Source organism: Gymnodraco acuticeps, unplaced genomic scaffold (assembly GCF_902827175.1).
Source record: "Gymnodraco acuticeps unplaced genomic scaffold, fGymAcu1.1, whole genome shotgun sequence".
Classification (NCBI taxonomy): domain Eukaryota; kingdom Metazoa; phylum Chordata; class Actinopteri; order Perciformes; family Bathydraconidae; genus Gymnodraco; species Gymnodraco acuticeps.
Window position 1 is genome coordinate 1 of NW_022991002.1, and position 15,774 is coordinate 15,774.

Consider the following 15,774-nt stretch of genomic DNA (forward strand, 5'->3'; position numbering starts at 1 on the left):
CCCTCCAGTGCACGCCATCAACAGGTGAGACAGCATGTAGACAGGAAGTGATGCAGGCTCCACCCCCTCCAGTGCACTCCATCAACAGGTAAGACAGCAGGTAGACAGGAAGTGATGCAGGCTCCGACTCCTCCAGTGCACGCCATCAACAGGTGAGACAGCAGGTAAACAGGAAGTGATGCAGGCTCCGCCTCCTCCAGTGCACGCCATCAACAGGTGAGACAGCAGGTAGACAGGAAGTGATGCAGGCTCCGCCTCCTCCAGTGCACGCCATCAACAGGTGAGACAGCAGGTAGACAGGAAGTGATGCAGGCTCCGTCCCCTCCAGTGCACGCCATCAACAGGTGAGACAGCAGGTAGACAGGAAGTGATGCAGGCTCCGCCTCCTCCAGTGCACGCCATCAACAGGTAAGACAGCAGGTAGACAGGAAGTGATGCAGGCTCCGCCTCTTCATGTGCACGCCATCAACAGGTAAGACAGCAGGTAGACAGGAAGTAATGCAGGCTCCGCCTCCTCCAGTGCACTCCATCAACAGGTAAGACAGCAGGTAGACAGGAAGTGATGCAGGCTCCGCCTCCTCCAGTGCACGCCATCAACAGGTGAGACAGCAGGTAGACAGGAAGTGATGCAGGCTCCGCCTCCTCCAGTGCACGCCATCAACAGGTGAGACAGCAGGTAAACAGGAAGTGGTGCCGGCTCCGCCTCCTCCAATGCACGCCATCAACAGGTGAGACAGCAGGTAGACAGGAAGTGATGCAGGCTCCGCCTCCTCCAGTGCACGCCATCAACAGGTAAGACAGCAGGTAGACAGGAAGTAATGCAGGCTCCGCCTCCTCCAATGCACGCCATCAACAGGTGAGACAGCAGGTAAACAGGAAGTGATGCCGGCTCCGCCTCCTCCAGTGCACGCCATCAACAGGTGAGACAGCAGGTAAACAGGAAGTGATGCCGGCTCCGCCTCCTCCAGTGCACGCCATCAACAGTTGAGACAGCAGGTAGACAGGAAGTGATGCCGGCTCCGCCTCCTCCAGTGCACTTCATCAACAGGTGAGACAGCAGGTAAACAGGAAGTGATGCCGGCTCCGCCTCCTCTAGTGCACGCCATCAACAGATGAGACAGCAGTTAAACAGGAAGTGATGCCGGCTCCGCCTCCTCCAGTGCACGCCATCAACAGGTGAGACAGCAGGTAAACAGGAAGTGATGCCGGCTCCGCCTCCTCCAGGAGTTTGACCTTTAGTTTTCCAGAGGGATCTTTTTTCTTTCTTTTTTTCACTTTCTTTTCCTATTTCTTAAACAACACAAACTAAATACAGGTGTGCAGGTTTGTATCCCCCCCCCCAGAATAACACAAGATTAATATTTCAAAAACATTTAAAATGATAGACAAACAAATAATGAACAAATGAATGAAATCACAGCACAAACAAAACTAAAAACAACAACAAAAACTAAAAAGGGTGAAGTAATGCGGACTCGGCCGACTCAGGGCTTCTCGGCAGCTCTGCAGAATCCTATGGGTGACGTCACGAACCCTTCGTCCATTTATATATACAGTCTATGGTTTAAACGTTTTGCTCCGTATTTTGATGGTTGCCGTGTTGCAATATACGTTGGTCAGGGGGACATTATTTGTTGATGCACAGGTGCCCCGAGAGGACGACATGAGCCGAGGGACCAGCTACCACTAAACGACTCACAGTCTGAAAATTACCATTAAAAAAAACCCTGGATGTTTAGTTTTCGTTTTAAGCATCGTTGTAAGGTCTAAACGTTTCAGACCGACGGGTAATAATGGATGTTGACGGAAATTTTACGATCCTGTCCGTCACAATGACGGGCAGCGAAAAATTCTAGCGCAACCTCTGCCGGGGACACATGGTGATGTAGAGAAGACATCACTAAGTGAGTCTCCTGACACACCGGGGACACACCGGGGACTCATGGTGATGTAGAGGAGACATCACTTTGAGAGTCTCCTGACACACCGGGGACTCATGGTGATGTAGAGGAGACATCACTTAGTGAGTCTCCTGACACACCGGGGACACATGGTGATGTAGAGGAGACATCACTTAGTGAGTCTCCTGACACACCGGGGACACACCGGGGACTCATGGTGATGTGGAGAAGACATCACTTAGTGAGTCTCCTGACACACCGGGGACTCATGGTGATGTGGAGAAGACATCACTTAGTGAGTCTCCTGACACACCGGGGACACATGGTGATGTAGAGGAGACATCACTTAGTGAGTCTCCTGACACACCGGGGACACACCGGGGACTCATGGTGATGTAGAGGAGACATCACTTAGTGAGTCTCCTGACACACCGGGGACTCATGGTGATGTGGAGAAGACATCACTTAGTGAGTCTCCTGACACAATCGGGGACTCATGGTGATGTGGAGAAGACATCACTTAGTGAGTCTCCGGACACACCGGGGACTCATGGTGATGTGGAGAAGACATCACTTAGTGAGTCTCCTGACACACCGGGGACTCATGGTGATGTGGAGAAGACATCACTTAGTGAGTCTCCTGACACACCGGGGACTCATGGTGATGTAGAGAAGACATCACTTAGTGAGTCTCCTGACACACCGGGGACACACCGGGGGACTCATGGTGATGTAGAGGAGACATCACTTAGTGAGTCTCCTGACACACCGGGGACTCATGGTGATGTGGAGAAGACATCACTTAGTGAGTCTCCTGACACACCGGGGACTCATGGTGATGTGGAGAAGACATCACTTAGTGAGTCTCCTGACACACCGGGGACTCATGGTGATGTGGAGAAGACATCACTTAGTGAGTCTCCTGACACACCGGGGACTCATGGTGATGTGGAGAAGACATCACTTAGTGAGTCTCCTGACACACCGGGGACACACCGGGGACTCATGGTGATGTAGAGGAGACATCACTTAGTGAGTCTCCTGACACACCGGGGACTCATGGTGATGTGGAGAAGACATCACTTAGTGAGTCTCCTGACACACCGGGGACTCATGGTGATGTGGAGAAGACATCACTTAGTGAGTCTCCTGACACACCGGGGACTCATGGTGATGTGGAGAAGACATCACTTAGTGAGTCTCCTGACACACCGGGGACACACCGGGGACTCATGGTGATGTAGAGGAGACATCACTTAGTGAGTCTCCTGACACACCGGGGACTCATGGTGATGTGGAGAAGACATCACTTAGTGAGTCTCCTGACACACCGGGGACTCATGGTGATGTGGAGAAGACATCACTTAGTGAGTCTCCTGACACACCGGGGACTCATGGTGATGTGGAGAAGACATCACTTTGTGAGTCTCCTGACACACCGGGGACTCATGGTGATGTGGAGAAGACATCACTTAGTGAGTCTCCTGACACACCGGGGACTCATGGTGATGTGGAGAAGACATCACTTTGTGAGTCTCCTAAAACCAACAATAAAAACTAAAAAGGTGGAGCTAAATGTTCGTCATGGTTTCCAGGGGGATCTTCACTGAAGGCGTGTGCTGCGTCATCGCCGGCCTGCTGGGGACAGGAAACGGCTCCACCTCCTCCAGCCCAAATATAGGCGTGCTGGGAATCACCAAGGTAACGGAATCAGAAATGTACATTTGTTACAGCAGAAAGAGCCAAAGACAGTTTCATGTTAACTAAGAAGCAGGCATACACAAACATTTAAGATTAAACAATTGTAAAAAACTACACAATTTACAAAAAACACATCCTGTAACAGTTCTGAGATTTAGCAGCCAGGTATATATAGCACCGTTATTAACGGCATATATATATTGCACATAGTTGGTATACATTTTATTATTCATATGAATTGTATTTGTATTGATTGTATCGTGTTACCTGTGCAGGTGGGCAGCCGGCGGGTGGTGCAGTACGGAGCCTTCATCATGCTGCTGCTGGGCTCCGTGGGGAAGTTCACCGCTCTGTTCGCTTCGCTGCCGGACCCCATCCTGGGGGGCATGTTCTGCACCCTGTTCGGTGAGAGGCACCTGTCCAGGTGTTACTGAGGGTCACCTGTCCAGGTGTTAGTGAGGGTCACCTGTCCAAGTGTTACTGAGGGTCACCTGTCCAGGTGTTAGTGAGGGTCACCTGTCCAGGTGTTAGTGAGGGTCACCTGTCCAAGTGTTACTGAGGGTCACCTGTCCAGGTGTTAGTGAGGGTCACCTGTCCAGGTGTTAGTGAGGGTCACCTGTCCAGGTGTTAGTGAGGGGCACCTGTCCAGGTGTTAGTGAGGGGCACCTGTCCAGGTGTTACTGAGGGTCACCTGTCCAGGTGTTACTGAGGGTCACCTGTCCAGGTGTTAGTGAGGGTCACCTGTCCAGGTGTTAGTGAGGGTCACCTGTCCAGGTGTTAGTGAGGGGCACATGTCCAGGGGTTAGTGAGGGGCACCTGTCCAGGTGTTACTGAGGGGCACCTGTCCAGGTGTTACTGAGGGTCACCTGTCCAGGTGTTAGTGAGGGGCACCTGTCCAGGTGTTAGTGAGGGCACTGTCCAGGTGTTAGTGAGGGGCACCTGTCCAGGTGTTACTGAGGGTCACCTGTCCAGGTGTTACTGAGGGTCACCTGTCCAGGTGTTAGTGAGGGTCACCTGTCCAGGTGTTAGTGAGGGTCACCTGTCCAGGTGTTAGTGAGGGGCACATGTCCAGGGGTTAGTGAGGGGCACCTGTCCAGGTGTTACTGAGGGTCACCTGTCCAGGTGTTACTGAGGGTCACCTGTCCAGGTGTTAGTGAGGGGCACCTGTCCAGGTGTTAGTGAGCGTCACCTGTCCAGGTGTTACTGAGGATCACCTGTCCAGGTGTTACTGAGGTCATCATGATCCAGGTGTTAGTGATGTCATCATGATCCAGGTGTTAGTGAAGGCATCATCGTGTCTCCTCAGGTATGATCACAGCTGTCGGGCTCTCTAACCTGCAGCTGGTGGATTTGAATTCGTCCAGAAATCTTTTTGTTCTCGGGTTCTCGATGTTCTTCGGTCTGACTCTGCCAGCGTACCTGCACACACACCCCTCCTCCATCCACACAGGTGAGGGTGTGTGTGTGTTTGTGTGTTAGAGACCTATAGACAATATTATTGATATTTAAACATATATTATACCAACTCCACCTTTGTGTGTGTGTGTGTGTGTGTGTGTGTGTGTGTGTGTGTGTGTGTGTGTGTGTGTGTGTGTGTGTGTGTGTGTGTGTGTGTGTGTGTGTGTGTGTGTGTGTGTGTGTGTGTGTGTGTGTGTGTGTGTGTGTGTGTGTGTGGGTGTGTGTGTGTGTGTGTGTGTGTGTGTGTGTGTGTGTGTGTGTGTGTGTGTGTGTGTTCAGGGGTTGCAGAGCTGGATCAGATCCTGACGGTTCTCTTATCCACAGAGATGTTCGTCGGAGGTTTTCTGGCTTTTTGTCTCGACAACACAATACCAGGTAACACACACCCACACCCACACCCACACACACACACCTCACACCCACACACACACACACACACACACGCACACACACACACACACACACACACACACACACACTGACTTGTGTTTTCTTCTTCGTTGTTGCAGGGTCCCGGGAGGAGCGAGGCTTGGTTCAGGGCCGATGCTCTTCCTCCTCCTCCTCCTCCTCCTCCTATGACCTTCCTCTGATGATGGACGCCATCAGAAGGTCCCGCCTCCTCCGCTGGCTTCCCATCAGCCCGTCCTTCAGGGGGTTCAGAGCCGCCAGCTTCAACCAATCAGAAGGGGAGGAGGGGCAGGAACGGGGAAAGAGGGAGGGGGGGGGAGAGAGGGGAGATGAACCCTCCTGGTCCTGAGCAGGAGTCCAACCTTTGAGGCTCTGTTACATGAAGGCTCAGATTAACCCTGTTTACTGTTGAAATGTTTTACTGTTGAAATGTTTTACTGTTGAAATGTTTTACTGTTGAAATATTTTAACCTGTTAAACCCTGAGCCTGTTTTTCAGGTCTCAGGCTCGAAAATGACATTCCCTGAACAAATGACCATATGTTCCCTTCTAAAAGGGTTAAATTAATAATCTTTGTTCTCAAAGTAATGATAAACCTGTGAGTTGGATGTCAGAATCAATATAGATGTTTTTTTATTTTAAAGAAAATTCAGATTGAAAACAGTAAAAAACTGTAAATTATAGTGTCCGTCCAAAAATAATTGTGTACTTATAGTGAAAACTAACCTTGGATGATGGTAAGGTAGACTAAAAGCTTTAGGAATCCAAAGTACAACATATAATAAGTACCCTGTATCAAGATTGATGCAAAACAAGTGAAATCTGACCTTTTTAGACAGATTTAGCAAAAAAAACACTTCTGGGGTCATTTGGGTGGATTTTCCATATCTCTGGCCCCCCTTCTTCGATTTTGACATGTGACATCTCTTTCTGGCCGTTAGAGCCAATATAATCCAAGGGAAATCGTCCCGCACACATTCATGTTAAAAAAAAGGTGGTCTCTTTGTGCATTCAATCTTGCCACAGAGCGTAGGAATATCCCTGCTCTGATATTTTAAAACGGAATTGCAGTTTTATTGCTCATGGATTATCAGAACATTTCAAAGGGGACGCAGTCACATTGGATTAACCTATGGATTAACTACACCATCGTTGTTATCGTTTTAATGCCATTGAAGACCAGTTTAGACCAGACAAACACGAAGGTAAGCCATGTTAGCGTTGTAGGCTACCTAGCGCCACTTGTTTACGTTTTTGTTGATAACGTCGCAAGTTTGTATCTTTCAGTGTTGAGGTGGGCACCGTTAGATTCTGTGTCTTTACGATCATAAACAATGTGTTGGATGTGCAGCTAGGATAAGTAATAAGGGAGCTAGGAGTGATTATCGGTGCAGTAATAGGTTAGCATTTTTCGCTCGGGGCTAATTCAGAGGCTCACTGTTAGCATTGTGTTTTTGTTTTTGTTTTTTTTAATAAAAAAGATCAGTTAAATTAGTTTTTTCCCGTTATATGGATATCAAATATTCATAGTTTATTAAATATTAACGTTCCTTAGACGTTGTTTCCTGCAAATGACGCGATTTCGGCCGTGGGGCTTAAGAGGTTTTAAACAAAGAGGGGGGAGGGGTCCACCATATTTTCTTCCCGCATCGATTTAATGTCATCAAATGTTCGTCATAGTTACAGGTTATCACAAGACGCATTGTTTGCAAAAAGCAGAGTTCACATTTGCCGTTACAACGAGCAACGTAAATACAGCTGTCAATTTGTAAACATTGTCATTCACTCACTGGTGTTAGCTAGGATAAAGCCATGCAAATCATAAGGTGAGTTGATATTGATTGACTTGTGTTTAGCGTGTTTTCATACTGTGAGTATTTGTAGAGCGTAAGTCCGACAGTTGCTTGCTTTTGTGGTGGAACATTACGGGACATAATAGGCTACATGCACAGTTACTTCCGCATTGTGCGTAGTACTGCCCAACTTTTTCCGGTACAACAACAACAATGGTGACGTTCTACACCCGGGCCCTTTTCATCAAATCCCCCTCCTCGACTCCTTGACTCCTCGGTCCTCCGGAAGTGACCCGGAAATGAATTTCAGCGCGCCATGTTGAAGGACATCTCAATTATCTAAATGCACTTCGAGGACCGAGCATCGAGCATCGAGGAGGCTCTCTGGAGGAGCTATAACCGAGGAGAGAGGAGAGAGGAGGCTCTCTGGAGGAGCTCTAACCGAGGAGAGAGGAGAGAGGAGGCTCACTGGAGGAGCTATAACCGAGGAGACACTGATGGGTCCTCCACGGCAGAGATGTTTCAAAGAGTCGTGACGCACGGCCGGACTGATCTCAGCCAATCACAGCTCTGCATACATCCCCTGGATATTATTTTAGTAACTGCTCTCATCGTTACGCGATGTTTCCAGAGAGAACAGCTGAGAGGTCCGTGCAGAAAGCAGAGCAGTGTGTATAATATATATCACTCAGTAGAACAGGCCGACTCTCTTTGCTTTAGTTTAGTAGATATCTACAAACAATGAGTCCAGATGTTTCTAAGAGCATTTAGTGCTTCACAAAATAAAATACACAACGGCTGTTAGGCTGTTAGCTGTAGGTGCGTGTGTGTGGTACAGTGTGTGCGTAGATGCAGCGGACAGACAGGTCTCAGTTGGTTTGGTGTCCTCTGCTTACTTTTAATACTTGTAAATACAACTTTTGACCCGGAATTTATTTTCCTCATTGTAGCGACCAGAGAGGGGAGAGGGGAGATGCGGGATGTATATCCAGTCTCTGATAGTGTTATTATGAGAGTGCTCTGTTTGATTCTGAAATTGTATATGTATATAAATATATACATATGTGTGTGTGTGTGTGTGTGTGTGTGTGTGTGTGTGTGTGTGTGTGTGTGTGTGTGTGTGTGTGTGGTGTGTGTGTGTGTGTGTGTGTGTGTGTGTGTGTGTGTGTGTGTGTGTGTGTGTGTGTGTGTGTGTGTCCTCATCTGCAGCCTGTTATTGTCTCATTACACCGCACTGTGAATGAATCAAAGTAAATATAGAAGTGGTCATGAACACATCTGTCCATCAGACAGAGGGCTGCTGCCTCCTGTCATCATTAATGGACGTCTCTTTAAAATGACCGCTCAGAGGAGAGGAGTTCTCATTTCTCTAACCGCCTGCTGCTTCCTCTCCTCTCTCCTCGGCTCCCCTCCTCTCTCCTCGGTTCCTCGGCTCGCATCTCCTGTGGGCGGGACTAAGTCTCGAGGATAGGAGTCGAGGAGGGGAGTTAGAGAAATGAGAAAAGGCCCCGGTGTTTACAAAACGGATTGACTAGTTAACTAGCTAATGCTAATTTAGGCTAATGTCAAATGCAAGCTTTTGTTGTACAAATTCGTTATTTATAATCAACACTTTTGTCTTACTTTATGGACTCTATCTGATCCTAATTGTTTAAAACGTTAGTGGGCATGGTTAACTAAAGTTAGACTTGTTAATAGCCACTGTTATGCTACGTGGTAGAAAGGTAAGTGCCTGGCATTACATGCTATTTGTAAGTAACATAGCCATTGTGTTGACGTGAGTAATATATCTAACCCAACACTCTGTTTTTCTTTATTCAGTGTCCAACAAAGACAGTCTGACAGCGTGAGAGCCTTGTGCTACCGGTCAATGAGGAAGAGTGAGACACCGCACAGTTTGAGTGTAGGCAGGGAAAAAAACGTTGTTCACCCCTGTTCAGTGGGGTTCAGTTATTCACTAGTTAAAGACATGTTTCCAATGCCTCCCTGCTTTCATTTCATTTCATTTCAAACCTTTATTTATACAAATAAATCCCATTGAGATCATTGATCTCTTTTTCAAGGGAGACCTGCTCAAGTAGTTCCACATGAAACATAAAAACATAAATAGAACAACAAAAGGACATCATACAGCATCATTTACATAATGATCCACATAAACAGGTACCAACAGCTTCCGATTGAGTAGCATCCAACCGAGCTTTAAAAACATTTAGTGGCACCAGATTGTTCAGTTTCCATTTAATTTGCAGACTATTCCAAGACAGAGGAGCTGCGCATCTAAAAGCTGTCTTCCCTAAGACAGTCCTAGCAGTTGGCACATTTAATAAAACCACAGCATGCGATCTCAGGCAGTAGCCACTTACAATTCACCCTGAGATCAGGGAGCAGATATAAGATGGAAGTTTCCCTAACATGACTTTGTATATAAAAATGTACCAGTGACTGAGCCTCCGTACAGTTAGTGAAAGCAAACCAGCCCTTGCATACAGGGTACAGTGATGGGTTAATGATTTACAATTAGTCACACATCTCAGTGCGCTGTGATAGGCAGCATCTAACTTGACCAGGCAATGGGCAGGTGCATTCATATAGATCAGATCACCAGAGTCCAGCACAGGTCAAAAGGTCACAGAGCCTTTTCCTGGCCTCAAGAGAGAAACAGGACTTGTTCCTGTAGAAGAAACCTAGTCTAACCCTCAGCTTTTTAAGCAGGTTATTGATATGAAGTTTAAAAGAGAGACAATCATCAAGCCAGATACCCAGGTATCTGTAACAGGTAACCACTTTGAGTTTTATTCCTTGCATAGTAACAATATCTAAAACAGGCTCTGGTGTCTTTTTAGCTTTAGAAAAGAGCATTACCTTGGTTTTATCCACATTTAAAAGAAGCTTTAGTTCTGAGTCTGAATAATGTTAAAAACAGCCTGTAATTTAACACCAGCCTCCTGAATGGAGGGACCTGCACAGTACATCACGGTATCATCCGCATACAAATGTAAAGTAGCTTCATCCACATTTTCACCTAAACTGTTGATATGGAGAATAAAAGTGGACCTAAAACAGAACCTTGAGGAACACCATTAGCAATGTTTAACCACTCAGAAGACAGCCCATCAAAGTGAACACATTGGGACCTTTCAGAGAGGTAGTTCACAAACCACCCACTGCATGGCTGGATATGCCGATACTGAGTAGCCTCTGCTTTAAGATGCGATGATCGACGGTGTCAAACGCTTTGGACAGGTCAATAAATACAGCTGCACAACTCTGCTTATTATCTAAGATACTCGTAACATCATTCATCAGTTTCATTGTGGTAGTGATGGTGCTGTGTTGCTTTCTGAAGCCTGACTGATGTTTAGACAGGATGTCATTGTTACATAAAAACACCTTTACCTGTTCACTCACTAGGCGTTCAAGAACCTTAGCCAGAACTGACAACTTAGAGATTGGTCTATAGTTATTTAATAAGGTGGCCTCCCCTCCTTTTAGCAAAGGCAGGACATACGCTGACTTCCATACTTTTGGAATTGTGTTAGTGCTGAGGGAGAGGTTAAAAAGAGAAGTGAGAGGTGGAGCAATAAAATCTGCAGCTATCTTTAAAAAGAAAGGTTCTACGTTGTCCGGGCCGGCCGGTTTCTTAGGATCTAACTTGGTTAAAGCTTCACGAACAACATCAACAGTAAAAGGGGTAAAACTGAAAGGGTTTTCCAGACCACATTGTTCAGAGTCACCGACTGTAGTGTTCACAGAAGCAGAGTTAGTGACAGAATCAAACAGAGAACCACAGGACACAACATGCTCATTAAAGCAATTTAGCATAGTAGCCCTGTCCGATATAGAGCCAGATGCTGTGGTAAGGCACGGAGGTAGCTCATTACGGATCTCACCGGTGGATAACGATTTAATGGCTTTCAAAAAATGTCCAGGATTATTCAGATTCTTTGTGGTTACTGACAGATAGTACTTTGATTTAGCACTTTTGATTTGCGATGTGAAGCTATTCCTTAGCTGCCTAAAACGCAGCCATTCTACCTCTGAGCCTGATCTCCTAGCCTTTGCCCAGGCCTTGTTTCTCTCATGAAGGAGACTGGACAGTTCAGCAGAAAACCAGGGATTGTCTCGTCCCTTCACTCTAAATGTACGCAGGGGTGCATGTCTATCTATGATCTCCATAACACCAAGATAAAAATAAGACCATGCGGTTTCTACATCAGGACACAGATCAATTTTACCCCAATCAAACCCAAACAGATCATGCACAAAACCCTGCTCAACAAAAGGTTTTGTGTCTCTCTTAATGATAATGCAAGGTTTAACCTTTTGGACCTTAGTGTCCCTAATTGTGGCTACAACACAGTGATCGCTCAGATCATTTGCAAATACTCCCACAGATGAGTATTTATGGGGAACATTAGTTAGAATGAGATCAATTAGGGAGGATTTATTAGGGGACTTAATGTTAGGGCGAGTAGGACTGTCCACAATCTGAGTAACATTCAAAGAGAGACAAAGGTTTTTAAAATCCTCTGACACTGCAGTTAACCAGTCCCAGTTAAAATCTCCAAGTAGCACTATTTCCTTGTAGTCTAGCTGCGATATAAGATTTGCTAGTGAAGACAAGGAGTCTTTGACAGCTGAGGGGGGTCTGTAACAACTCACCACCATGACCTGTTGACCCTTTTCCACTTCTATATTTAAGGCTAAAAATTAAAATTGCTTACTGATCAATTTGGAAACTAATGTGGTTACACTGAACTTATTCTTAACATAAATGGCAACACCACCACCTTTATTAGGCCGGTCGGTACGATACACATTATAACCATTTAAGGCAATGTCAGAGGCCAAAATAGATTTGTTTAGCCATGTTTCTGATAAAACAATGACGTCAGCGTCAGTTGAGCCCAGATACGGACAAAATCTAGTTTACCTAACAGACTGCGCACATTCAAGTGGATGAAACCCAACCCAGACCTAGCTTTAAAATCAGCAGGAGTAGCGATCTGACTACTACTACTGGGCGGACCAGGGTTAGGTTGTACATTTCCTGACAGTAATAACAACAAAATAACCAGGCATCTTTTCCTCTTAATCGACACACATACATTGTCATCTAATTTAGAATCACCGGAAAAGTCTGCGAGAGTGTGATTAGAGTTTAAGAAGCAGTCCTGAAGAACCATCATCGCAGGAAAACAAAAAAGACAAACATATTTTGTCGAGCAGATTGACTGTGACAAGGCAACCGGTAATTGTTTGAGCAACACATCCGAACCTTTGCAGGGGATGCCCACTGCGGGTGGCAGAACAGACCTGAGTCCAGTAGACTTCTCAGAAAGACTAGAGATCTTCTCATAGTCCAACACAGTTAACAGGCACAGCAGAATCCCGATATGGGCCATTTTCCCAGGCCAGCACACAGTATCCGCGATGTTCCTGGAGCAAAATCAGCACAGCAGCAAAGGACAGGCGAAAACAGCAGCGTGGAAGCGCTCCGGTCCCTCCGTGGTATCCCCGGGGTGAAAGCAGGCCTCTGCGACAGCAGAACCAGGACAGGTGGAAAGCAGGCCCCAGCGGTGGTAAAATCCTCCTCCGTACAGCAGCACACGCCCGGTGGAAGCAGGCCAAGCCCGAAGCGTGGATCCACTCCGTCTCTCCACGACGACTCCGGGTAAAAACCTCTCCAGTGCAGCCGTACTCTACAGGTGGGAGCAGGCCTCCGTAGATCGCAGACAACTAAAACTACTACTTGTATAAGCAGGGATGGCTAACCGTTTGTAAGCAGGAGAGCTAGATGCTAACAGATGCTAGATGCTAACAGATGCTTTATCATAACTTAATTGATTGGTCAGATAATCAGTTATATTGATAATGATGAGATGTAAATGTGATAAGAATAGAGAGAAGGTAATGCTAAGAATTCTGAAAGCTAAACTTTTACTTAATTTTACCCTGTGTATATAAAGTGTCTTTAACTACCTTGAAAGGCGCTCTGTGGATAAAATGTATTATAATTTATTATTGTTATTACTATTACTAGGATCATGGTTCAGTATCAATAACATGTTTCTACAAATGATAACCTCCTGGCTCTTTTCTTTGAAGAAGAGGTTGTATTTTTAATCAGTATTTTCTTTCTTTCTTAGATAAAGCTTCGTGATTCCTCGCCGGTGGTGTTAACGCACAACCAGTGCTCCTGTGTTGCAATCACACTGTGGCACTGCTTTACCAAACAGCTTATTACAGTCAACTGAACATACCAGTCGTGCCCCCTGTCCATAGCCGCACAGAATCGGAACAGCAATGGCACAAGCCACGTACAATGGTAATTTAATTGAGGTTTTAAAGTATTCTTGTTTGACTGTTTTCATTTAAAGTGACTCCAAATGATGCAAATGTGCTCTCTGTTAGGGTGTGAAGCCAGGACCCATCAACTCCATGGTCTTCACCAAACCTGTACCTAATAGGATGGTCACGACTGGAGTGAGGTACTTTTTCCTGTGTTGCAAAATGGGATTCTGATACTGTATTCTTACCTTTACTGTCAAATGTTAATGGGCTATATTGTATTTTCATGTCTTTGCAGAAGTGGATTCTACAGAGGCATGGTGGGTTCATTACCCGATCCTTGCATGTTCAGAGTAACGGAGGCCTATGAAAAATTCAGTATTGAGGACAGGCCACTTGTGACTACAATGAACATGAGAGCCGACAAGCCCCTTGTGGAAAGTGCCTTCGGGATGGTGCATGAGGGCAGGGTTCTGTCCTATCAGATGCCTGCTTTGAGATCTCGTTACATCGTTCTTCACAATGGTGCACCACCAACACCACACTTGCCTCTAGAGGGGTATGACATATTGCCATGTGAGTGTGTGTTTGTGTGTTCTGAAGAGGAGCTACTGCATATGACCAGCTTATCTGTTACTATGAAAATGGCACACACAATTGAGGAGGCTACCCGTGAGCAAAGCTCTTGGTCAGAGTGGCATCAGCTTTGCAGACCGAGGCTTCGAGAGGTGTGTCATGTCAGAAGCAAGAGCTCTGCAGAGTCACTTGCAGAGCGGATCATAAAAGGTACAAGGCAGACGGCAGACATGGGAAGAGGTTCTGAGATGGAGCCCACAGTAGCAGTCGAGTACAGTAAACTAGCGAATGTAAACTACTCACCCTGCTACCTCCTGGCTTGGTGCCTCCCCCGATGGAGTTGTTTTTGACCCCACTGAATACCCCCAATTTGGCCTTGTTGAGTTCCAATGTCCCAATGTTCAAAACTATGTCGACTGAAAATATGTAAAAATTAAATGTGGTTCCCCTAAGCTAAAGAAAAGCCATGCATACTACTGGCAAGTGCAAGGTCAACTTCTTGTCACTGGGATGCAGTAGTGTGACTTTGTTGTGTGGGCGCAGGAGGACTATCTTGTGCCACGGATACACATTGATCCAGAAGTGCAAACAGCAATACACACATACATGCCGAAGTACCTTTCATTCAAATCCCACTGAACATTTCCCCTCCTCGCATTGTAAGCCATTTTGAGGAAGTTATCTCTGAATCACATGTTATGAATGTTTAACATAGCACCTTCAAAGACCGATGACAAAAAAGAACATTGTTTTCTTACAACATTACACTTGTTATTTAATCAACAAAATGATTTGTGACATTTTACTTTTTGGGAAAATTAATTAAACATTTTTAATTTAACAGAGTGATATTTTCTAAACATGGTAAAACATTTGTGTATAAATAATTTGGGATGGTAGAGTAGCTCAGCTCATTTGAAATATAATTATGGATAAATGGTGAAAACTAAAAAAAATTACTTTAACAAGTCCATGAAGAAGTTAATAGAAAGATATACACTTTTAAATCATTTACACTAATTAATAAGATCCGATTAGTTTAAATCAATATGGCTTGACATGTCTATCTTGTTTCACTTTGCCCATTTGTTTACTAATGCCTTGTTCTGATAGTTTGACAGCATACATGCTTCTGCAAACAGTTGGTTGATGTTGTCGGCATGGGACAGGAGGATGACACCATCAAACAGTTTGTTCTGTGTTATCCTCCTGATGACGCGCTCCACATGAACCCTCAGTCTGGCAAAGGCCTGTGTCTCCCTCACCTGGTAGGCTGGCCTGTGTCTCCCTCACCTGGTAGGCTGGCCTGTGTCTCCCTCACCTGGTAGGCTGGCCTGTGTCTCCCTCACCTGGTAGGCTGGCCTGTGTCTCCCTCACCTGGTAGGCTGGCCTGTGTCTCCCTCACCTGGTAGGCTGGCCTGTGTCTCCCTCACCTGGTAGGCTGGCCTGTGTCTCCCTCACCTGGTAGGCTGGCCTGTGTCTCCCTCACCTGGTAGGCTGGCCTGTGTCTCCCTCACCTGATAGGCTGGCCTGTGTCTCCCTCACCTAGTAGGCTGGCCTGTGTCTCCCTCACCTGATAGGCTGGCCTGTGTCTCCCTCACCTAGTAGGCTGGCCTGTGTCTCCCTCACCTGGTAGGCTGGCC

The 15,774-nt window shown here is 46.3% G+C and overlaps 1 protein-coding gene across 1 annotated transcript; it reads left to right on the plus strand.

Moving 5' to 3' along the window:
* Nucleotides 1-3,496: 3,496 nt before the first annotated feature.
* slc23a1 (solute carrier family 23 member 1) lies at nt 3,497-5,998 on the plus strand (the record flags this gene model as incomplete). Its single annotated transcript, XM_034236061.1, is given in 5 exon segments — nt 3,497-3,602; nt 3,878-4,007; nt 4,909-5,052; nt 5,340-5,435; nt 5,570-5,998. Coding segments are annotated over 5 exon segments (724 nt in total), but the record flags the coding sequence as incomplete, so codon positions are not given.
* Between the last annotated feature and the right edge of the window lie 9,776 nt (nt 5,999-15,774).